We start from the raw sequence: 25,808 nt of genomic DNA, 5'->3' as shown, positions 1-25,808 counted from the left end.
TCCTCCTCTAAGGAGCCTCCACTAGAGCAAACATACCTGTCTGTTCAATAACGTTTTTGCTCCACAATGTAGCAAACCTGAACACACCACAGAAGTATTTTATAGCCGCTAACCTCATGTGCAGACCATGGTACTAGTCCTCCTATTGTGCTTAGTAAAATAGGTGTCAACTCGTAATTTCTTTAAGTCGACTACAAAATGCCCCATTTACAATTTATTTAATTGAAATCTGGGCTAGTCTATGACTATGAAGTTTAGCCATAGAGTCCAGGAACTACTAAACCATATACAAAAAAAATCTAATGATCAATATCCTAAAAAGTTACATTAATTTGGGTTGGTGAAACCACCTCTAATCAAATCATGCTATGTCAGTGGTGTGTTGGGTATATAGCGTCGATCTAGTGCAGACTAAGGAAACCCTCTTTGCGATAACTTTCATTAACGAAACACTTTATTGCAGCACAGTTTGTCATAATTACAAACAGTACCAGCTAAACGTTTGGACACACCTACTCATTTATTTTTTCCTATATTGTAGAATAATAGTGTAGACATCAAAACTATGAAATAACACATTACAAATCATGTAGTAACCAAAAGTGGTAAACAAATTAAATATATTTTAGATTCTTCAAAGTAGCCACCCTTTGCCTTGATGACAGCTTTGCACACTCTTGGCATTCTCTCAACCAGCTTCATGAGGTAGTCATCTGGAATGCATTTCAATTAACAGGTGTGCCTTGTTAAAAGTTCATTTGTGTCATTTCTTTCCTTCTTGATGTGTTTGAGCCAATCAGTTGTGTTGTGACGTGACAAGCTAGGGGTGGTATACAGAAGACAGCCCTATTTGGTAAAAGACCAAGTCCATATTATGGCAAAAACAGCTCAAATAAGCAAAGAGAAACAACAGTCCATCATTACTTTAAGACATGTAGGTCAGTAATCTGGAAAATTTCAAGAACTTTGAAAGTTTCTTCAAGTGCAGATGAAACTGGCTCTCATGAGGACTGCCACAGGAATGGAAGACCCAGAGTTACCTCTGCTGCAGAGGATACGTTCATTAGAGTTACCAGCCTCAGAAATTGCAGCCCAAATAAATGCTTCAGAGTTCAGACACATCTCAACATCAACTGTTCAAAGGAGACTGTGTGAATCTGGCCTTCGTGGTCAAACTGCTGCAAAGAAACCACTACTAAAGGACACCAATAAGAAAAAGAGACTTGCTTGAGCCAAGAAACTTAACCAGCAAGGCTACCAAAGCATTCTACAGCGATACACCATCCCATCTGGTTTGCGCTTAGTGGGACTATCATTTGTTTTTCAACAGGACAATGACCCAAACACACACATCCAAGCTATGTAAAGGCTATTTGACCAAGAAGGAGAGTGATGGAGTGCTGCATCAGATGACATAGCCTCCACAAATCACCCAACCTCAACCCAACTGAGATGGTTTGGGATGAGTTGGACCGCAGAGTGAAGGAAAAGCAGCCAAGAAGTGCTCAGCATATGTGGGACCTCCTTCAAGACTGTTGGAAAAGCATTCCATGTGAAGCTGGTTGCAAAGCTGTCATCAAGGCAAAGGGTGGCTACTTTGAAGAACCTAAAATATATTTTGATTTGTTTAACACTTTTTTGGTTACTAGATGATTCCATATGTGTTATTTCATAGTTTTGATGTCTTCACTGTTATTCTACAATGTAGAAAATAATAAAAAATAAACAAAAACCCTGGAATGAGTAGGTGTGTCCAAACTTTTGACTGGTACCCAATATAAACGACTGCTCTTTTGAATGAGGGAAAGACAGCCGTTTGGAGCAAACATTTAGGAGTAAAACATTAAGAAACATTTTCACAGACTGATTCCACATATAGTGATATAGAAAGTTGATGGCCATCAGCTACCTCCCATAATGGGCCAATACGACAGAGAAAATGATCTTATATACATTATCAGACTAAAATATATTAAAACCATGCCACGCTGTATCACTTGCCACTTTCTCCCCAAAGGTTGTCAAATGTCTTGACAGATTCTGCATTTTAAAAAAGGTCCAATGCAGTCATTTTTATCTCAATATCAAATCATTTCTGGGTAAGAATTAAGTACCTTACTGTGATTTTAATTGAAAACAATGGTAAAAAAGAAACAAAAATAGCTTCTTAACAAAAAGCAATTTCTCAAGCAATAATTTCGTTAGGACTGTCTGGGAGTGGTCTGAGAGGCACCTAATTGGAGAAGCTTAATGGGAGGGATATGTAACCTGAAAACTAGCTGTTATTGGCAGAGGTTTGGAACTCTCTGTTATTGGTCTATTAACACCGCCCGGTAATGTTGCCAGGCAGGCCAAAACTCCACCCATGCAAAATTACCTGAAATTTCAGGCGTTCTTTTCAAACAAGCTTACATTAAAAGGGTATTATCATAATTTTCACAGAATTATTCCAACCTCATAGTGTGGAAATATAGATAAAACATAAGAAAAATCACATTTATGACTGCACAAGCCCTTTAAAGGTGAGTTTCAACTTGAAGAGGACAGTCTGAGGTGTGGTGACATCCGCCACTGCTAGTTCCTGTCCATCAGACAATCCCAGTTCTGCAACAACACAACATTACATTTACAAGATGGCTGAAATAAACACATAGCTTTATATGATCTACCACACACATACAATGCACACATCTTACCTTTCAAGGTTTTGCAAAGGTTTGGTCTAGTTCTTTCTTCAATTGAAGCTATAGTCTGTAAATACAGTGTCTTATTTTTCCCTTCCAGGGTTGCTGTGATGGCTGGAGATTTCATTTGTCTGGAAAACAAGTAAATTTACACTTCAGTAACCATAAAAAACAGCCTCTTCTGTGTGAAGACATGACAGACATCAATATCAGTCAATCTGGTTACTAGATGTACTCACAGGGAGGCGTTCTCTGTCAAGTACTCCAGGACCTCCTGTAGCTTGGCAGAGGGTGGGAACTGTAGATCCTGGGGCACCTGGCTACAAGCTGAGCAGTTCTCCTGTCAGACCAAACAAGAGCATGAAGGCACAAGTAGCCTGAAACCACGCCATACCCTTATAGCCTTGTGTGTCAATAGCACCGTCAGTAACAATACAGTTCTCCTAAATAAAATGGGCAAACATATATCCATTAAGGACACTCATCTGGGTACATCGAAAACATTACTAACCTTTCGCTCTGCCTCAAAGGTGTAGGTGTACAGTCCATCCACAATATTAAATACCAGATAATTATTCAGTGGAATATAAGTGCTGCAAAGTCAGAGAAAGGTAATATGAATGATACCTAGTATGGATTTGACCATAGTATGACCTAGTATGGACCTAGTATGGAATCTCCAGTGAGTCCATCATGTGAAAAAGGGATGAGTCATAGTACTAACCTTGAAGCCATTTTAAAAACTTCAGTGGAACAGGCAGCTACAAAGCAACATAAAATGTGAAATACGTTACACTTTACTTTAGGATTCTTCAAGATAAAACCCAATGACAGTCATTGGCCCTGTCCGGGGGTATCATCGGATGGGGCCACAGTGTCTTCTGATCCCTCCTGTCTCAGCCTCCAGTATTTATGCTGCAGTAGTTTATGTGTCGGGGGGCTAGGGTCAGTCTGTTACATCAGTCATGTTATATCCAGTGTCCTGTGTGTATTTAAATATGCTCTCTCTAATTCTCTCTTTCTGTCTTTCTCTCGGAGGACCTGAGCCCTAGGACCATGCCTCAGGACTACCTGGTATGATGACTCCTTGCTGTCCCCAGTCCACCTGGCCGTGCTGCTGCTCCAGTTTCAACTGTTCTGCCTGCGGCTATGGAACCCTGACCTGTTCACCGGACGTGCTTGTTGCACCCTCGACAACTACTATGATTATTATTATTTGACCATGCTGGTCATTTATGAACATTTTAACATTTTGACCATGTTCTGTTATAATATCCACCCTGCACAGCCAGAAGAGGACTGGCCACCCCTCATAGCCTGGTTCCTCTCTAGGTTTCTTCCTAGGTTTTTCGCCTTTCTAGGGAGTTTTTCCTAGGGAGTTTTTCCTAGCCACCGTGCTTCTTTCACATGCTTTGCTTGCTGTTTGGGGTTTTAGGCTGGGTTTCTGTACAGCACTTTGAGAATATCAGCTGATGTACGAAGGGCTATATAAAAATAAATTTGATTTGATTAAGGGTTTCCTACCAGCTATTACAGCATTAGTTGACGCCACAGCAGGGATGATCCTTTTCACGACGCCTGAGGCAAAGCCATGTCAAAAGAAATCTTTAACTCCACTGTTCAGAGATTTCAGCAACCAATACTTGTAAGCGGGGGAGTTGGTGTCAAAACTTCTATAAAAAAAACATTTAAAAATTCTAATTGAAAATGGAATTGAGAGCAAATTGTGTGTACTATACAGTATGTATGGCTGAAAGCTGGTAAAACATGAGTTTTGCCATCTCCAGGACAGGGTGTTACAGTATGGTTCTCCTCACCTTGTGAGAGTCTGTATGTGACTCCTGTGATGCTGTAGTCAGCAGCTCTCTCCTGGGCCCTCTGGAACACCCACTGGATGTGCTCAGGGTTATCCCCATCCAAACCAACACCATCTGAGGGACAGACATGAGCCGGACTGTCATTAGCTGCCATTATCTATTATAAATGGGTATAATGTTGATCATTATGATAGTGTTATGAAGGAATTATGACCACCAAAAGGCACATTGTGCAATGCCACAGTTTGGGGAGGGGTGGGTGGGAGAGGTTGAGGGTAGCTGAAGGCTGGGACTAAAAACAAACAAAAAGATAACTAATGTAAAACATACTGTCCAGCAAATGTACATAGCATGTATAAGCTGTATTGTTGTCCATGAATTTACTCCAATTAGGGGAGGGAGGTAGGTTTATGGGAAAATAACAAAGAACAAAAATATATTTATTTAGTTTACTCCAATGAGGTAGGGTTATAGATATATACACACACACAAAAGTTTGAGGTTACTTAGAAATGTCCTTGTTTTTGAAAGAAAAACTTTTTTTGTCCATTTAAATAACATCAAATTGATCAGAAATACAGTGTAGACATTGTTAATGTTGTAAATGACTATTGTAGCTGGAAACGGCTGTTTTTTAAAAAATGGAATATCTACATAGGCGTACAGAGGCCCATTATCAGCAACCATCACTCCTGTGTTCCAGTGGCACGTTGTTAGCTAATCCAAGTTTATCACTTTAAAAGGCTAATTGATCATTAGAAAACCCTTTTGCAACTATGTTAGCACAGCATAAAACTGTTGTCCTGATTAAAAAAGGAATTTAAAAAAACTGGCCTTCTTTAGACTAGTTGAGTATCTGGAGCATCAGCATTTGTGGGTTTGATTACAGGCTCAAAATGGACAGAAACAAAGAACTGTCTTCTGAAACTTGTCAGTCTATTCTTGTTCTGAGAATGAAAGCTATTCCATGCGAGAAATTGCAGAGTGACTGAAGATCTCGTACAACGCTGTGTACTACTCCCTTCACAGAACAGCGCAAACTGGCTCAAACCAGAATAGAAAGAGGAGTGGGAGGCCCCAGTGCACAACTGAGCAAGAGGACAAGTACATTAGAGTGCCTAGTTTGAGAAACAGACACCTCACAAGTCCTCAACTGGCAGCTTCATTAAATAGTACCCTCAAAACACCAGTCTTAACGTCAACAGTGAAGAGAAGATTCCGGGATGCTGGCCTTTTAGGCGGAGTTCCTCTGTCCAGTGTCTGTGTTCTTTTGCCCATCTTAATATTTTATTTTTATTGGCCAGTCTGAGATATGGATTTTTCTTTGCAACTCTGCCTAGAAGGCCAGAATCGCCTCTTCACTGTTGACATTGACACTGATGTTTTACAGATATGCATGCATGCATGTATGTATGAGCATGACTAGCGTGCACACACACACACAAAATATAATTATAAACTGGGTAATTTGAGGGCTGTATCCAGGCACTCTGCGTTGCGCACATGAACAGAGTAGCCGTGGTATATTGGCCATATACCACACCCCCTTGTGCCTTATTACTTAAATGCAACAATTAACGATTTCACTGAGTTACAGTTCATATAAGGAAATAAGTCAATTAAAACACATGAATTAGGACCTAATCTATGGTTCAGGGCCTAAGGGGGCATAGGCCCACCCCCTTGGGAGCCATGCCCACCCACTAGGGAGCCAGGACCAGCCAATCACATTAGTTTTTCCCCACAAAAGGGCTTTATTACAGAAGGAAATACTCCTCAGTTTCATCAGCTATCTGGATGGCTGGTCTCAGACAATCCAGCAGGTGAAGAAGCCAGATGAGGTCATGCAATGGTTACACGTGGTCAGCGGTTGTGAGAAATTAACAAGAAATTCTCTGGCAACAGCTCTGGTGGACATTCCTGCAGTCAGCATGCCAATTGCACACTCCCTCAAAACTTGAGACATGTGGCATTGTGTCGTGTGACAAAACGGAACATTTTAGAGAGTGGTCTTTTATTGTCCCCCGGCACAAGGTACACCTGTGTAATGGCTCCCTGTGGCTCAGTTGGTAGAGCATGGTGTTTGCAATGCCAGCATGGTGTGTGCAACGCCAGGGTTGTGGGTTCGATTCCCATGGGGGGCCAGTAAAAATTTAAAAAATTAAATGTATGCATTCACTACTGTAAGTCGCTCTGGATAAGAGTGTCTGCTAAATGACTAAAATTTTTAAAAAATGTAAAAGGTAATGATCATGCTGTTTAAATCAGCTTCTTGAGATATTATCTTGGCAAAGGAGAAATGCTCACTAACAGGGATGTAAACAAATTTGTCCTGAAATAAAAGATTCCAGAAATGTTCCATATGCACAAAAAGCTTATTTCTCTCAAATTCTGTGCACAAATGTGTATGGTGTGTATGGTGTTTCCTCCAACACATTGGTGTGGCTGGCTTCCGGGTTAAGTGGGCATTGTGTCAAGAGGCTGGGTTGTGTTTCGGAGGACGCACGGCTCTCGGCCTTCGCCTCTCCCGAGTCCGTACGGGAGTGGGACCAACACTTTACATGTTGCGTTTATATTTTGTTCAGTATATATGGGGGATTGGAAATGATGCAGATAATTACTTTGGTAGAAGCCACAATATATCTGCCATATTAAAAAAAAAAAAAAATATATAGATTCCTGGCTGTTTCTGCTCTATCTTAAAGCAATCAGCAAGGGCAGAAACGGCTAAAAAAACAATGCTGTATTGCAAACTGTATCATTAGATAGTCATATTATAGGACCTCCCGAGTGGCGCAGTGGTCTAAGGCACTGCGTCGCAGTGCTAGCTGTGCCACTACAGATTCTGGGTCCGAGTCCAGTCGGCCATGACTGTCGCAGCCGGCCGTGACAGGGAGACCCATGGGGCGGCGCACAATTGGCCCAGCATCGTCCGGGTTAGGGGAGGGTTTGGCTGGGCAGGGATGTCCTTGTCCCATCGCGCACTAGCGACTCCTGTGGCGGGTCGGGCACAGTGCATGCTGACATGGTCACCAGGTGTATGGTGTTTCCTCCAACACATTGGTGCGGCTGGCTTCCGGGTTAAGTGGGCATTGTGTCAAGAGGCTGGGTTGTGTTTCGGAGGATGCACGGCTCTCGACCTTTGCCTCTCCCGAGTCCGTACGGGAGTTGCAGCGATGAGACAAGACTGTAACTAACAATTGGATACCACGAAATTGGGGAGAAAAAAAGGGGTAAAAATAAAAGATATCATGACTACCTATTATAACAGCTGTGGAGGTATTATGACTATGTCAATCTTTATGATAGTGTTATGGCGGTATTATGACGGTCGATACAGCATAATCATTTTCATCCAGCCATTCATCCAACGCCTGGCGATGATGGAATCTAATCCACAAACAATAATATGGAATTCTACAAATAAGAGAAGAAAATGTGTCAGAGCCATTGTTTTACAGTGCATTCAGAAAGCATTCAGACCCCTTGACTTTTTCCACATTTTATGTTACAACCTTAATACCGCATAATGACAAAGCAAAAACTGTTTTTTCGCTAAGTTATTCAAAATAAAAAGCTGAAATATTACATTTACATAAGTATTCAGACACATTACTCAGTTCCTTTGGCAGCGAATACAGCCTCAAGTCTTCTTGGGTATGACGTTACAAGCTTGGCACACCTGTATTTGAGGAGTTTCTCCCATTCTTCTCTGCAGATCCTCTCAAGCTCTGTCATGTTGGATGGGGACCGTCGCTGCACAGCTATTTTCAGGTCTCTCCGGAGATGTTTGATCGAAGTCCGGGCTCTGGCTGGGCAACTCAAGAACATTCAGAGACTTGTCCCGAAGCAACTCCTGCGTTGACTTGGCTGTGTGCTTAGTATCATTGTCCTGCTGGAAGGTAAACCTTCGCCCCAGTCAGAGGTCCTGAGGGCTCTGGAAAAGGTTTTGGGTTCATCAGACCAAAGAATCTTGTTTCTCTTGGTCTGAGAGTCTTTAGGTGCCTTTTGGCAAACTCCAAGCGGGCTGTCATGTGCCTTTTACTGACGAGTGGCATCCGTCTGGCTACTATACCATATAAGGCCTGATTGGTGGAGTTCTGCAGAGATGGGATAATCTTCCAGAAGGACAACCATCTCCACAGAGGAACTCTTGAGCTCCTTCAGAGTGACCATCGGGTTCTTGGTCACCTCTCTGACCAAGGCCCTTCTCTCCCAATTGCTCAGTTTGACCAGGCAGCCAGCTCTAGAACGAGTCTTGGTGGTTCCAAACTTCTTCCATTTAAGAATGAATGCACTGTGTTCTTGGGGACCTTCAATCCTGCAGACATGTTTTGTATGTCCTTCCCCAGATCTGTGCCTTGACACAATCCTGTCTTGGAGCACTACAGACAATTACTTCGACCTCATGGCTTGGTTTTTGCTCTGACATGCAATGTCAAGTGTGGGAGCTTATATAGACAGATGTGTGCCTTTTCAAATCATGTCCAAGCAATTGAATTTACCACAGTTGTACTCCAATCAAGTTGTAGAAACATCTCAAGGATGATCAATGGAAACAGGATGTAGCTGAGCTCAATTTCGAGTCCCATAGCAAAGGGTCTGAATACTTATGTAAATAAGGTATTTCCGTTTATTAATTTAGCAACAATTTTGAAAAAAAAAAAAAACAGTTTTCGCTTTATTATTATGGAGTATTGTGTGTAGATTGAGGAAAAATATTTATTTAATCAATTTTAAAATAGGGCTGTAACGTAACAAAATGTGGAAAAAGTAAAGGGGTCTGAATACTTTCTGAATGCACCGTAGGTACAAATGATTTTAGAAAACTCCATAATGTACACAAAGTTTGCACTTACGTCTGTAGAAAGATTAATCAAAGTCTTGGATTTTGTTGAAATGTCTGAGCAGGATACTATTTAAGAAAAATAAGTGATAGAAGATACTTCTACAAATGTTCACATGCTCAAGCTTAGTAATGCAATAATGTGTATGGGGTAATCCTACATGCCGGTATTCACCACGTCAGTTGTAAAGGATACGGGACGACTTGACATCCAGGGACGCGACCATTGACAAAGTCAGCAGCCACATCTGCTTTTGGCCGTCCAACATCTTTGGTCCTAAACAGGGTATACAGATGAGATGTGTGTGTTTAACAGTAAACTCTTAAGACTCTTTTTCTTTCAGTAGATTTTTTCTATCAACCGTGAACACACTAAGGTTGGTATCCATCATAAAGTAATAGATTAATGGACATAGGAGAATGTGGGAAAATGGCAAGCCAAACCTGAAAAGGAACTGCCTGTTGAGATTGGAGATATCAATGGTATCCATGTCAACAACATGAATGTGACGAAAACCTGACAGGGCCTAGAACAAGGCAAAACCAAACATTAAAGTGGAACTGACAGCATTTCAGCAACATTACATTTTATTCATACACAACCCAAGGAATAATATGAGGCCTTTTACATTGTCTGACAAGCGAGCAATTAGATATGATTATTTTCATAAATGCATAGAATGTTTGGGAAATACGTAAATACCACAGGAGTCCTCTAACATTTGAGAACTTGACAGTCCTATTGATCAAACAACCATGAAAAGGTAGACTCTCTCCCTCAGTTGCCTATGTACGTCAACAACTAATGCTAGCCAGAGCGAGATGAGCTCAAATCTAACGAAGGAATATTAGATAAACACTCACACTTTTTCAGCTAGTTGGCCGTCAAAATTGCACTGATAAACGATGGGGGAATAGTAAGTAGCCTGCTCGTCCTTCTGCAGCTTACCTGCTAATGCATGCTTGTCACAACCCATGTTTTGAAAACTGAATAGGAACTTCCCTGCCTACCCGCCCATTTGATCAATGCCAAATACATTTGATCACAACTAAGAGATATACTAACTGTGGATAACAGTCGTTCAAGTTCAGCTTTGCGAGCTAGCAAAGCAATTCACATTTCTCGCTAACTAACCAAATGACAGCTGCATCTCTAGCTGTAGCCACCGAAAAACGATCAGGGGGAAAAAGTCGGTCACTCACACACTCAACCAATAACATGACATCCTCCTAACAGCTAGCTAGCTAACGTTAGGCTCTGTGTTTTTAGCTTGCTAAATAAATACGCTAGCCCAAGGGTGTCAAACTCAATCAGTGCACGGGCCATATTGAAAAAAACTACGAATTTGCGGGCCAGATATAGCCTACTTGTTTTTACAACAAATAATAAAAAAAGTGAAACTGGGACGCAAACTGGCCATTGTTTTATCAGAAAAAAAAGATGTCCCTTTATAAAATGTCCACTTATGTACATAGAATACGGTATATAAAATTGTTACATATTAGAACAAAATATAAATATGTGTACAGCCTTTGCTGCTATGCATAATATACTGCGACCCTAATCCAAAAAAGTACTGTAACGACCCGGTATTGTGTTCTGTGTTTGTGGGTGTGTTATGGTTCTCATGGCTACTAGCAGGGGTTAAATATGTCAGGACAGAGGGAAAGGTTGGGGGGGTATGATGGGTAATCCCGCGGGATTTGGAAATGCATAAATAGGGATTACTGTCTCATTTTATCTCTTTTTCTGTTCGGGGCCTTGATCTGTTCCTATGGGAGTAACCCTCAATTAGACTTGGTATAATTGTGTACGTTCGGCATTTAGCGGCGTGGGCTGTGGCCTGAACAATAGCCCAGTTTAGGAATAAACCTGTCTTCTGACCTGCACACCTAGAGTCCGTCTCTTTTTCCTTTATGACCCAGCCGGGTCATTACATTGGCGTCAGAAGTGTCGGGAGGGTCGGGCGGCGACTGCCGTAGAAGAGCTGGAGGGCCACATGGCGGGAGTTAAATTGTCAGTCAGCAAGATGGCAGAACTGGCGGGTTTTCCTTCACACCGCTCGAGAGCAGACGTCACGGCGACGGGGATATCGACGTCACCGGGTGCGGAAATGGCAGGGCCTGCTTATGTAAACAGAGATGGCAGCGGCCTATTGCCATTAGCCACGGTAGCGGCTAAACTACCAAAGTTCAATGGACAAGGTAAATGGGAAGTTTTTTTCACTCAATTCGAGTTGTTGGCTAGAGCCGGGAGGTGGTCTGACGAGACGAAAGCGTTACAGCTTGCCCTGAGCCTGACAGAGGAGGCGTCGGAATGCCTGTTAACGCTAGCCCCGGACGAGAGGGGCGCCTACGGTGCGCTAGTGGAGGCATTGGGGAGCCGTTTCGGCAGCGACGCGCAGCCCAACATGCTGCGGATTGAACTGAGTAACAAAAAGAGACTTCAGGGGGAATCATTAAAGGCGTTGGCAAGTGGTATTCTGAGCCTGACCAGGCGGGCTTATGCAACTATGCCAATTGGGGTGCAAGACGAGCTGGCACGGGACAGTTTTATTAGAGCACTCTCTTCCACCGAACTGGGTAAGCATGTTCAGATGGCGGACCCACCATCTCTGCGGGCTGCAGTGGAGGTAGCCAGGAAGAGGGAGCTGATCTGGGGTGAGGGAGTGAGAGTGGAAGTCGCCAGTCAACCAGAGGTGAGAGCAGTGGTGGCTGGGGTGCCAGGGGTCACGAAACCAGAGTGGGTCGACGAGTTGGGCGGGCTAGTCAAGACTGCTTCGCTTGTCATGGAGAGGGGCTCCAGGCAGCGTCGCAGTGTCAGCTCAACTCCTATTGTCTGCTGGGGTTGTGGCCAGCCTGGCCACATTCAGCGGGAGTGTGGCAGATTCCCCCCGTCACCAGGGAAACGACGGCGGGTTCTCGCGCAGGGGGGCAGCGCGGACCCACCCCCCGCCCCGAACCCACTGTAAGCAAAAGAGGTACCCAGCAGCGCAGACAAGAGGGTGGGGACCTGCTCCCCCAGGGTGTAGCTGCCGCCGTGTTTCCTAGTCCGGTAGTTGTGGTGGGACGTACCACCGTTGGGGACTTCTGCAATGTCATCGTCAAGGTAGAGGGGTGGAATGTTTGGCCCTGGTCGACACGGGCTCTACAGTAACCCTGGTGAGACCAGACATACTACCTGTTGGGGTGCGGGTGGAGCCGACCCTTGTCCAGCTACGGACTGTCACGGGAGAGCTAGCCCCCATGTTAGGGAAGTGTCAGCTATCTGTGACTGTGGGGGGGGAGAACTGTGGGGTGTCTGGCGTGGGTAGCAGCGGTGCAGGACCCCTGTATACTGGGAATGGACTTTTTGAAAAACTGTGGGGCTCAGTTGGACTTAGCGTCGGGCACTTTGAGGCTGTCGGGGGGGCCCACAGTGGGAATGTCGCCTTCGGGAGAGCCAGCAGGGGGCAGGGCTCTCCGTCAGTCTTCCTCCAAGCTTGCAGAAACTCCACCGGTCATCCCGGCTGCTCCCTTGGTCGTTGTGCCATTCCAGCAGCTGTCTCCGGCGGCGACGGCCTTCACTCCCTATCATGGTGCAAGCACAGGCAGCTCAGTAGCCCAAAACACACTGGCTCCTTCACCCCATCAGCCCGACGGGGGGAAGGAGGAAGCTATCGACGCCGTCGAGGCTGTGTGGCTGAAGAACTGTCAGGGTCTGGATGAGAGACAACAGAGACAGTTAAAGCAGCTGCTGTTGGACTTTAAAGATAGCTTCGCTTGGGGGGAAGATGAGGTAGGACAAACGCACCTAGTTCAGCACGAAATAGACACTGGGGACGCCCGACCCATTAAAATTCGGCCCCGTCGTATTCCCCTTGCCAGGAGGGAAGCAGCAGACACAGCTATTGTTGACATGTTGCGGGCTGATTTCATTGAGCCATCAGATAGCCCATGGTCCGCGCCGGTCGTCATGGTGCCTAAGAAAGGGGGTAAACTTAGGTTTTGTGTTGACTACAGGGGCCTAAATTCTGTCACCACTAAAGACTCTTATCCCCTACCGAGGATTGATGAGTCGCTAGACCACGTGAGAGGGTCCTCGTGGTTCTCCTCCCTTGATCTGCGCAGTGGCTACTGGCAGGTGCCCCTCTCGCCAGGCGCACGTGAAAAAACGGCCTTCTCCACAGATAGGGGCCATTGGCAGTTCAAGGTGCTGTGCTTCGGGCTCTGTAATGCTCCTGCCACCTTTGAGAGGCACATGGACAGAGTGCTGGCGGGGGTTCCGAGAGACGAGTGTGTTGTGTACCTAGACGACATATTGGTGCACGGCACATCGTTCGAGGGGGCACTGGGGGCACTTAGGCGAGTGTTGGAGAGGATCTCGGGGGCGGGGCTAAAATTACATCCGGGAAAGTGCCATTTCATGCAAAGGGAGGTGGCGTTCCTGGGGCATCAGCTGGGTGGTGAGGGCATCAGCACGATGCCAGACAAAGTAGAGGCTGTGAGGGGGTGGCCAGTTCCAGGGGGAAAAAAAGAGGTTAAGAGCTTCCTGGGGCGGGCATCCTACTATCGTAGGTTTGTGAAGGGGTTTGCGGGGGTAGCGGCTCCTTTGAACCACCTTCTCAAGGAGGACACTGTTTTTCAGTGGACCGAAGAGCACCAGCGGGCGTTTGAGGCTCTCAAACGTGCCCTGATGGAGGCCCCTGTCCTGGCCTCACCAGACCCGAACCGTCCGTTCATCCTGGACACCGACGCAAGCAATGAGGGTTTGGGGGCTGTGCTGGCTCAGCGTGGTCCGGATGGGGAACACGTAGTAGCTTATTACAGCAGGACTTTTGATAAGGCTGAAAAACGCTACTGCGTGACAAGGAGAGAGCTTTTGGCTGTCGTGGCAGCAGTACGCCATTTCAAGTACTACCTGGGGGGCCTGCCGTTTGTGGTCCGGACGGATCACTCCGCCCTGCAGTGGCTTCTCTCCTTCAAGGAGCCAGAGGGTCAGATTGCCCGCTGGCTGGAGGAGCTGCAACCCTACGACTTCCAGGTGGAGCACAGAGCCGGCCTTCGCCACAGCAATGCAGACGCCTTGTCCCGCCGCCCGTGTGCTGAGGATGGCTGTGGGTACTGCGCCAAACGCATGGAGCGAGAGAGAGAACTGTGCAGGGAGGAGGGAGTCACCGCCACGGTGAGTCAGCTGAGTGTGACAGAGTGCCGGGAGCTTGAGGCTGTGGACGTTGGGGAGTGGAGGCGTCGCCAGGAGGACGCAGAGCTGCGTCCTGTGCTGCGGTGGGTGGAAGAGAGAAGACGACCGCCGTGGGGGGAAGTAGTCCCTCTATCACCAGTCACCAAGGGACTGTGGGCTAAATTCACAGTCCTTAGAGTGGCTGAGGGAGTGCTCCAGAGGGGGTGGAAAAAGCCAGCGACTGGAGAAATTACGTGGCAGGTAGTGGTGCCCAAAAGGCTGCAGGGGAGCGTGTTACAGCAGCTTCATGGGGGAGTTGGCGCAGGGCATTTTGGGGTCTCCAAAACGTTAAAGCGCATGCGTAAAGGCTTCTATTGGGCCAGGCACAGGAGGGATGTTGAGGACTTTTGTAGGCAGTGCGACGAGTGTGCTGCTAAAAAGGACCTCCAGGTCAGTCACACGCCCTCCTACAACAATTCCCAGTAGGGGAGCCCATGGAGAGACTGGGGGTAGACATAGTGGGGCCGTTTCCAACCACAGACAGAGGTAACAGGTGGATTCTAACCGCTATGGACTACTTCACCAAGTGGCCGGAGGCTTACGCTCTCCCAGACCAGGAGGCAGAGACAGTAGCTGATGCGTTGGTGGGGGGAATAATCAGTCGGTTTGGGGTGCCACAGTCTATTCACAGCGACCAGGGGAGAAACTTCGAGTCACGGGTGTTCTCAGAGTTGTGTAGACGGTTAGGCGCGGAGAAGACGCGCACTACTCCGCTTCACCCCCAGAGTGATGGGCTGGTGGAAAGATTTAACAGAACGTTAGCACAGCAGCTGGCCATCGTTACCTCAAAACACCAGAGAGATTGGGACACCCACTTACCGTTTATTCTTATGGCATGTAGGTCGGCTGTTCAAGAATCGACTGCGTGCTCCCCAGCGCTACTAATGTTAGGTTGTGAGTTGCGCACCCCAGCCGAACTGACGTTTGGCCACCCTCCTGATAATGACGACGGGGTTTTGCCTGGCCCGAACTATGTGTGTCGTCTGCAGAACCGGTTAGAAGCGGCTCACACCTTCGCAAGAGAGCAACTCGAGAAGGCAGGGGTGCGCCAAAAGCGCCACTACGACTCGCGCTAGGGGGAGGCACTTTGGAGCGGGAGAATGTGTGTGGCTTCACAACCCCACGCGCAAGAAGGGGCGGTGCCCAAAGCTGGACAGTGCATGGGTGGGGCCGTGTCTGGTGATAGAGAGAGTGGGGGAGGTTACGCATCGGGTGGAGGTCCCCCACGGAGCAGGAAGGTGGTGGTCCACCGGGACCGATTGGCACCCTACAGAGGGAGGAAAACGGTAGGAAATGGGAGTGAGGTCTCTGATGTGAGCCCACGGGAACAGTCTAACGAGGAGACTCTAGCGCAACCTGAGCCTGGGATGGGGGCTGCTTCTTCGGAGGGCGCTGGAAATGACATTGGGGCAGATGAGTGTTCTGGGGGTTCACCGGTGAGAGCCACGGGGAGGCCCAAGAGACTGATGCGACCTCCGGGTCGTTTTAAGGATTTTGTTGTGTAACCCTAGGGGCTAGGGTTTAGAAAGGGGGGGGCTATGTAACGACCCGGTATTGTGTTCTGTGTTTGTGGGTGTGTTATGGTTCTCATGGCTACTAGCAGGAGTTAAATATGTCAGGACAGAGGGAAAGGTTGGGGGGGTATGATGGGTAATCCCGCGGGATTTGGAAATGCATAAATAGGGATTACTGTCTCTTTTTCTGTTCGGGGCCTTGATCTGTTCCTATGGGAGTAACCCTCAATTAGACTTGGTATAATTGTGTGCGTTCGGCATTTAGCGGCGTGGGCTGTGGCCTGAACAATAGCCCAGTTTAGGAATAAACCTGTGTTCTGACCTGCACACCTAGAGTCCGTCTCTTTTTCCTTTATGACCCAGCCGGGTCATTACAGTACTTTAAAAAACGTAGCAATAAGTTGTAACATTTAAACTTAAAACATGTTTTCATTTTTTTGCACTGCATGGATCACGGGTGCAGTTGAATACAGCATTGCTGTATGGTGACATACAAATGTGTTGTAGTCAGTAGCCAACCTAGCTTACTGCTCAAAATTGCTGTAATAGGCCTACATGTTTCTCCTTTGCGTGGAAGTTTGTTGCAGGTTTTTTATTTTTTATTTATTAATTGAGCACAGTTACACGCACACAACAATGCGATTATTGTGGATAGTCACGGCAATATAATAGTTTGTTTAAAAAGTTGACATGGTTTGCAAGAAGAACGATTTCCCTAATAATCCTGTTTACATGGACACATCTGAAATCAGGCTACTGATGCAACTTTTGAGAAATACAGAAATTCTCTAATAAAAAGTAACGTTCTACCACAGTGACAATGTTATTTTTGCGAATTGTTCTTGATTCTGATTTTGGACATGTACCTTTTTTATGTAAAAACGCTGGAACGCCGATTATGCTGCTTACATGTTTTAGTAATTAGCTAGATTGCTTAGAAAACCAGGTGTTAATCGGCGTATGCTTACTTCGATTATGACTTTACACTGATTAAGATAAGCAGAGTTAGGTGTTTACTGATGCCATACTCTGCCTTCTGCCACAATCAGTTTAATATCAAATTACTAGTGTACATGTAAACGTACTCACTGTCAAGCCTTAAAAACCAAAGGCAGACTGCAACATTTTAGTAGCCTAACTAGGCATGTGTCTGTCTGTAAACTTTCCCATTCGCTACGCGCTGTAAACAAGGAAGCGCATCAGGCAGTCATTTCATAAAGTAGATGATTCAATTTGACTCATTTATATTCGCTTGTGTATGACACGTGCGCTAGCCAATTTGCCACGTTATGACTGACTTTTGATCATTGATAGTTTGATTGTATTGACATTCCAAGCCTTAGTTACAGTCGTCCATTTTTGGTCAAAATATTGAGACATTTAAACTGAAACAGTGCATCCAATGGGTGGAGGCAGCAAAACATGGGCCAGACCATCTGTGATTTACAACCTGATAGCAATATTTTTTGGACTACCAAGAAATGTATTGGTGAATTATATTAATAATGCATTGAACTCCTTCGATATACAGTTGAAGTCAGAAGTTTACATACACCTGGTTGGAGTCATTAAAACTCGTTTTTCAACCACTACACAAATTGCTTGTTAACAAACTAGTTTTGGCAAGTCGGTTAGGACTTCTACTTTGTGCAAGTAATTTTTCCAACAATTGTTTACAGACAGATTATTTCACTGTATCACAATTCCAGTGGGTCAGAAGTTTACATACACTAAGTTGACTGTCCCTTTAAACAGCTTGGAAAATTCCAAGAAGCTTCTGATAGGCTAATTGACATCATTTGAGTCAATTGGAGGTGTACTCAGTGCCTCTTTGCTTGACATCATGGGAAAATTAAAAGAAGTTAGCCAAAACCTCAGAAAGAAAATTGTAGACATCCACAAGTCTGGTTCATCCTTGGGAGCAATTTCTAAATGCCTGAAGGTACCACGTTCATCTGTACAAACAATAGTACGCAAGTATAAACACCATGGGACTATGCAGCCGTCATACCGCTCAGGAAGGAGACGTGTTCTGTCTCCTAGAGATTAACGTACTTTGGTGCGAAAAGTGCAAATCAATCCCAGAACAATAGCAAAGGACCTTGTAAAGATGCTGGAGGAAACAGGTACAAAAGTATCTATATCCACAGTAAAACGAGTCCTATATCGACATAACCTGAAATACCGCTCAGCAAGGAAGAAGCCACTGCTCCAAAACCGCCATAAAAAAAGCCAGACTACGGTTTGCAACTGCACATGGGGACAAATATCACACTTTTTGGAGAAATGTCCTCTGGTGTGATGAAACAAATATATAACTGTTTGGCCATAAAGACCATCGTTATGTTTGGAGGAAAAAGGGGGAAGCTTGCAAGCCGAAGAACACCATCTCAACCATGAAAAACGGGGTTGGCAGCATCATGTTGTGGGGATGCTTTGCTGCAGGAGGAACTGGTGCACTTCAGGAAATAGATGTCAGGAATTGTGAAAAACTGAGTTTAAATGCATTTGGATAAGGTGTATGTAAACTTCCGACTTCAACTGTATTCTGCCAACAATGCCTTATTATAAGTCATGGAATTCTGATTAAAATATAACCTATTTTTAAAACTGCTTATAAAGTTGGTTTTGAAGCATAAACTGGGAATGTCATATATGCAAAGTAGTTCAAACGCTGTCAGTTCCACTTTAAGATATTGATGTGCAGAAACAGACAAAGAAACAAAAGGCTTGCATGCATTTGCACCTGGATGCTGGACATAAACTCTCATACCAGATTTTTGAGCAGCTCACACCCAAGTCCTCCAGCTCCGATGACCAGGATCTTGCATGTCTCCAATAAGAACCCAAGGGACTGAGAACATAAAAGAGTTGGTTTGGTGAATGATTATCTCTATCCCCTAAATAAAGGAAATGTTATTAGTTATCTATTTGTTATTCCTTCCTTACCTCAATGCTTGGCTCAAAGTCAGGATGAGTGAATGGGCCGGGTCTCTCGAGGAACTTCTTCACATGGTTCCATCGGCCATCCCAGTCTCTACTGTCTCCATCTACAGCCATTCTGCACACAGAGAACACACGGTGCTCTTCTGCACATATCAATCAGAAATCATTCAAACCTTTACCACAAGTGTGATGAGTCAAAATGAGAGAGCTAGCTAGGTAGACACAGGTCTGTAACTTGTACATTAACATCATGATGATTTCCCTAGTATAACTAGCTAGCTAGTACCTAAACAATTTTTCGATTATCATATGTGAAAATTCAGGCTGCAGATTTCATCATTGGCAGCAGATGTTGCTGCTGCTAACTAGCTAATGGAAACTAGCTGGCTACCATAATAGCTCTCCAAAACGCTAGGTGGCATTCTGCATTATCCCTACTACAGTTCTCAGCGGTTAGCGTCTCCCACGACTGGCTCATGTGAAACTACAATCCTGACGCTGTTTTAAAAGGTGTACTAAGCAGAATTCGCTCCGCCATTTCCTGGTTGCTAAAATTCTAATAGTTTGCCTAATTTCAGTTTGTGTGACAAACAAAGCAAGTATAGTGTAGAGAATCATTATACCATCTAAACTGCTGTGAAATATTTCCCTAAGCCAAAATATTCAGGTTTCATACAAACAGTGGCAAGTCAAATTCAAGGACTTTTAAGTACCTTGAGCTAGCGAGACGTCAGACTGAAATATCAGCAACTCTTTAACAGTTGTACAATCATTCTCAGAGAGTCGGGGGGTTGTTTGGGGGGGGGGGTTGTCTATTGACACGGCAGGAGTCGAGGGATTTCAATTTTTTTTAGCGGTCTCTCTGACACTTGCCACTTTAGGTCTGGGCTGAGGTAGTTCATTTCACGTCTCAGCTTATGTCGTGGGCGGAGTTTCCCATTGGACAGTGTGGTGAATGAAAGCGCTGCTAACCGAGGGAGCAGGTGAACATAACGAGCATATATGGGGGGGTGATAAGGGACATATATATATATAAGCCTTGGCAACTGTACCACCTGACATGATACCAACGCCTTACTAACGTCTGTGTGACACCTGCATTGCGTGTTAATGACAGTCATAATGTGCATAGTTTACATTTATATTAATTAAATCTCAACCATAGACGTTACAAATGTACAATTTTCCCCGTGCAAGCAGACATTCCGACATAGCCACCTTGGACTATAGTGTAGCCTACGGCTTGTGTATTTCCTGTTATCGCTAATGGCCTAGAAATGATGATGTGGGTTCGATTACAGGCATAAAATGGCCAGAAACAAAGAACTTTCTTCTGAAACTCGTCAGGCTGTTCTTGTTCTGAGAAATTAAGGCTATTCCATGCGAGAAATTGCCAAGAAACTGAAGATTTGTCACAACACTGTACCACAGAACAGCACAAACTGGCTCTAACCAGAATAGAAAATGGAGTGGGAGGCCCAGGTGCACAACTGAGCAAGAGGACAAGTACATTAGAGCGTCTAGTTTGAGAAACAGACACCTCACAAGTCCTCAACTGGTAGCTTCATTAAATAGTACTTGCAAAACACCAGTCTCAACATCAACAGTGAAGAGGTGACTCCAGGATGCTGGCCTTCTAAGCAGAGTTACAAAGAAAAAGCCATATTTCAGACTGGCCAATAAAAATAAAAGATTAAGATGGGCAAAATAACACAGACACTGGACAGAGAGACTCTGCCTAGAAGGACAGCATCCTGGAGTCACCTCTTCACTGTTGACGTTGAGACAATCTGAAGGTAATTATCTTTGCACACAACACAGCAGTGTCCAGGCCTCCAGACTATTCACTCTATCACCTGCTATATGGAGGGGGGCTGCAGCAGTTAACTGATGTAAACAATGCAATTGTATATAACATTATTGCATATACTGTAGTATACTTTTTTTGATTGACTTAGTGTTTTTCTTTTGCTGTTTTTTGTATTAACGCACTTTGAGGTCACTAATACTCCACCTGATGTGGTAGAAGTTGTCGAACCAGATTAGGACTCCTTCAAAGACCACCTTCAGGCACGGACTGAGAAGGATGTGGAGGTTTTTGACCAGGTAAAAATTGTCCGCTGTTCATTTATTTTCTGGCCTTCCAAGAGATATATAAGAGATGTATTTGTAATAATATTAAATATAATTGCATTTATTTTAATTATCAATCAAGGTGAGACTGAACATGGACTGGGTGCATGAGAAAAAGAAGAGCCACCTGAGAAGAATCAAGGGGACCAAGTGCTTCGACATCTAGGTGAATGACTTGGCTTGGAAGAAGGACGAAAGGAAGGTGAGACCCGGGAAAGCTTGGTGCTCTTTCGCTCCTAGCTGGGGTCAACATCCGTTAAGGGGAATATAAAAAATCTCAGATGGTAACTATTTGCCTTTGCTGCCTCGTGGTGGATGGCATCGCTATGCTGTCAGCAGTACCAACACTGGCCTAGGTGTTTCTCAAAATAGTCCATCTCAAGGCTAACCACTGGGTCACGTTAAGTAACCGCCACTTCCAGGTAGGTACTGTTAAGGTGTATGACTCCAGTGGTCATGACACCACCCTGGAGTTTCTCTCAACTCATCTCTCCATCTTTCCCAGGGACCATCCCTTCCCAACCCCACTGACATCAAAAATAATAAAGGTATCCTTTATTTTCTGTCTTCCATTAACATTAATCCATGTCTAATCAAACATTTAAAGTAAATAATTAAATAACTATTTTTACATACCTGACAATCATTTAACCTGTGTGTTTGCTTGTTTACGTCTGTCTCCTACCCTGTTCCCTTTACTCTGCTCCTGGTCTCCAGGACCTAGGGGTTCTGCCTAACACCCAGACATGGATCCACCTGATGTCCTCCATTACCAACCACCCTCCAACTTTTCATTACATCAGCTACTGTTATTGTCAAGTTGTCATTATCTGCTAAGAAAGAGCAAGACAGCTATCATACTGGGCACATAATGTGAGCTGCACAGATTAGCTAAAAACACTAGCACTGCAAACACCCAGAACAGAGGGCAGCAGCGCCTGAACTTTGCAGTTTCCCTCTTCGAGTCCACTACCTGTTTAAAAAAACAAGTGACAGGCAGAACCTCCCATCCACACAAGACCCACCTCCTCTCTATTCGACACACCAGAATTCTGTATTTCAGTCTATGATTGCCATGTGAGTGTACAAAAAATCTGAAAGTAAATTGACACACATGTACCAAAAGAATATCAATGGTTATGTATTTAAATCTAAAATATTGCTAAATTGGTTTTCACAGCTGTTTCATAAGGTGTTTGTTATTGTAAATTGTAATGCATCACTTGATGGTATTTGTTAGTTCAACATTATTATTTGTATCATAAGACATACAATAGATATATATTCAACCACAAGGGTGTACTAATGAGCTATGACTTTTTAAAATCATTATTGAGGACTAAAATTATTTCAGTGTAGGTAAGGGAATGCCTGTTTAAAATGAAAACATGCCAGCCAGACAAGCCAGTGTATGAATCAAATGTATTTGCATATTAATGGTGTGGAAATTGGTTCACTTTGTGATCTGTAAGGTAAGTAACATTAATGTGTGTGTGGGGGGGCATTGAAATTATATTATGTTTACCCTGATGCCTGTTTACTCATAAAAGCAGAAGATGGTAAATATCATTAAATCGCAATGGTTAGCCTATGCAAATTAATAGGAATACATTTACCCTAATTGGTAATATGACATGGGGGAAAGTCAGGATCCTAGTCAGGCTTTTGTTTGTCAATTCCAGATTAAATATAGGTCTTCATGTGTATCAAATCCTTAGGCAATTGTGGGCTAAATCAATGACAAACAGCTTAAATGTTCAGGCTTCATCATGATCTGTGATCAAAACAGGCTGGGGTGTTTACGATTCCGTTTAGTCTAAGGATATGCGTAAGAACGTAACTGCACTGAAATGAATAGCCTGATTCAAATGGATTCTCCTGAATAATAAATGATCTGTTCAATCAAATGTATTTATAAAGCCATTCTAACATCAGCTGATATCACAAAGTGCTGTACAGAAACCCAGCCTAAAACCTGAGGCATGGTCCTAGGGCCTCTGTTAAGCTGTTTGGTCTATGCATAGATCCATACCGATTCTAACTTTTGGGTATTTTGCATTAGGCATAGCTCTACATTGCAGAGCATTTAATAAACCAACCACATTTTCCTGGGATGTTTAGGCTGCGCAAGACCTTCAATAGACCAGTAGACTGCGGAAATAATCGTGGAGTTTATCATTGTTATAGCCTAGATCGCTTTATAAAATCTGGACTGTTGCTTTTCCTATGGCTAAGCAAACAAGTGGTAGCATATGCTTTTTGCACGTCTCTACAACAAGGCCTATATTCTCACATAGCCCCTCAATTCGAACCCTGCTTTTAACCATAAGACATCTCTACAGAAATGTATAGACGAAGGATTGCATGGTGACAGTGACTGTGACTGTTAATCCAGTAAACTGGGAAGTGGGGGGAAAACAAGGTCAAATCATGACATCAGTGATTTTCAGGTCAAAGAAAGATGCCAGAGATTCCGAGTTGGATGACTGTTCAAAACAAAACTAAAATCCCAGTCTGAGATAATTTTTCCCCCCCCAGAGTTCCCAGTTGTCTTGAACGCACTGAAGTCGAAAGTCAGATTGCAGACTTCCGAATTGTTTTGAATGCGCCAATAGGGACCTAGACTACCCCAACAAAGAAAAGGGGGATACCTAGTCAGTTGTACAACTGAATGCATTCAAATTAAATGTGTCTTCCGCATTTAACCCAACCCCTCTGAATCAGAGAGGTGATGGGGGCTGCCTTAATCGAAAATCCACATATTCGTCGCCCGGGGAACAGTGGGTTTACTGCCTTGCTAGGGCAAAACGACAAAAAAGTTTCTCTTGTCAGCTTTGGGATTCGACCTTTCGGTTACTGGCCCAACGCTCTAACCACTAGGCTACCAAGAAGCCCTTGTGTCTGTATTAATGCGAGAAATAGGCATATCTACACGGTAATGGTGGCTGCAATATCAACTAGCCTAATAAGTTTTGCATTGAGGTGATAGGCCTATTTTAGCTAAATCGACAAATGAACTTGCTATACTAAACAGAGACTTTAACACATAACACATGTAGACGTTTTTAAATTGTTCGTTGTAAAATCATTCATAATAAACTTACACGCAAACTGACACATGACGTATCAGTGACACGTTACGCAACGTGAACACTATGTCCACATGACGTGTACATGTCGTGAACGCGTCGGCAGTTTGAAGCCTTAAAAACAAACTTGTCTCCATTGACAGTCCATGTTAATTCATGGCGCTAGGAAGACGTTAGTAGACTTGGTGAGAGGTATCAGTAGCTTCATGAGGCTTAATTCTGGCATGTATCACTCCCCATAAGCATACATGAATCCACTCGTTAGCACAGGTAGGCGCGATTAGAACTCAGATCAATAAGCCTTCTGAATGTTGACCAACGCAATAATAAGTGTGTAAACGATAATTAACTAAATTAAAAAGGTGCGTAAACGTCGTTTATCCTCCACTACATCCCTGGTTGTGTCTGGCAAAACCCCATTCATAAACGTCAATATCCTGCCAGACTATTTAATAAATGTAAACAAGCGCTGTAACATGTAGATATGGCCATGTGTGTACTCTAACCCTATAAACAGGTGTGTATCAATTTAACCTTTTGTTTTCTGAAAATGGTTTCTCACTGATATGAAAGATAAGGTCATTATGCTTCCAAAATCGTACCACAAGCGATGCGTGTTCAGACCGAGCGTCGGGCTGTTAACAAAACTCCCGCATACCGAATACGCCTTCGTCCAATGTTGACTCTTATGTGTAATGCTCCAGGCTGGTAAACTAGATAAGTTACCTATCCGTTACCCGATTTTCATCTGTGTGGAACTGCGAGTCATGATCAAGGGCTAGCTAACGTTACCATAACTAACTGGTCTTCTTTGATATTGCAGAGCTAGAGCCTCTGGCCGAGGTTAGATTTGGTACACTTTGACTAGGCCTATAATTCCTTGCTAATATGTGCCAGGTCGTTATAGTAAACTAGCTAACTACTTGAATTGGTCCAATTTCCAAAACTGAAATTGTTGAATGAATGAATTTCCACACTCCATGCTAACAGGCTAGCTAACTAGTTGTGCAACTCAAACCTACTGCTGACAGTTTCAAGCATTTCGTCACTAACGTCTCAGTCAGCTCCTCTATTTTCCTTATTTTCTTCTCCCTAAAAATGAGAGAATAAAAGAAGGTTCAATGCTTGTTTAACAGCAGCATATTTATGTCAGCTACAAAATCTATTTTGGTAATGTTACTTACGGCTCTTCAGCATCCGCCATACTTTCACGCTGCCATGTCCCCAGTGCCTGTACTGTATATTCACACAAATCAAACCTGCGTTAGCATTATGTGCTCAAATTTTGCAGTTATAATGGTGCTTTCAAGACAACTGAGAACTCAGGTAAAACGAGGTCAACTCATCACGTCAGTGATATTCAGGTCGGAGCTCGAGATTCCGAGTTGGATGACCGTTCAAAACGATATTTCGTTTTTTCCGAGTTCGTTAATGCTCGGAAGTCGGAGATTTCTGAGTAACCATTTGTTTTAAACGCGGCATGTGAAGCCATAGACTGTTTTAAAAAATAGGGTGAAGCACAACGTAATTTTGATTCACATCAACGTTACTGTGCTTG

The 25,808-nt window shown here is 44.2% G+C and overlaps 1 protein-coding gene across 16 annotated transcripts; it reads right to left on the bottom strand.

Annotated features, from left to right (window-relative positions):
- Nucleotides 1-1,637: 1,637 nt before the first annotated feature.
- Nucleotides 1,638-25,781, bottom strand: LOC106572411 (NEDD8-activating enzyme E1 catalytic subunit). 16 transcript variants are annotated; one of them, XR_006759258.1, is made up of 12 exons: nucleotides 25,435-25,769; nucleotides 25,273-25,342; nucleotides 19,032-19,143; nucleotides 18,856-18,936; nucleotides 9,792-9,874; nucleotides 9,523-9,624; nucleotides 4,502-4,615; nucleotides 4,209-4,357; nucleotides 3,196-3,277; nucleotides 2,924-3,024; nucleotides 2,697-2,815; nucleotides 1,640-2,604 (listed from the first exon to the last, which is right to left on the bottom strand). XR_006759258.1 is itself a non-coding variant. In XM_045696190.1 (10 exons), coding segments are annotated over exons 1-7 (438 nt in total). In that variant the 5' UTR covers nucleotides 25,455-25,781; the 3' UTR covers nucleotides 2,777-2,815; nucleotides 2,924-3,277; nucleotides 4,209-4,357; nucleotides 4,502-4,614. The 16 variants fall into 16 exon arrangements, 7 of the variants coding, with proteins under 7 accessions (XP_045552142.1, XP_045552141.1, XP_045552147.1 ...); XR_006759261.1 differs by lacking the exon at nucleotides 9,792-9,874 and adding an exon at nucleotides 9,361-9,404 and having other exon boundaries at nucleotides 1,638-2,604; nucleotides 2,924-3,277; nucleotides 4,209-4,262; nucleotides 9,544-9,624; nucleotides 25,435-25,777; XR_006759260.1 differs by having other exon boundaries at nucleotides 1,639-2,604; nucleotides 2,924-3,277; nucleotides 4,209-4,354; nucleotides 25,435-25,775.
- Nucleotides 25,782-25,808: the final 27 nt, after the last annotated feature.

This window comes from Salmo salar, chromosome ssa15 (genome assembly GCF_905237065.1).
Source record: "Salmo salar chromosome ssa15, Ssal_v3.1, whole genome shotgun sequence".
Taxonomy (NCBI): domain Eukaryota; kingdom Metazoa; phylum Chordata; class Actinopteri; order Salmoniformes; family Salmonidae; genus Salmo; species Salmo salar.
The sequence above is the reverse complement of the archived record's forward strand: the minus strand, read 5'-3'. Positions and strand labels throughout refer to the sequence as shown.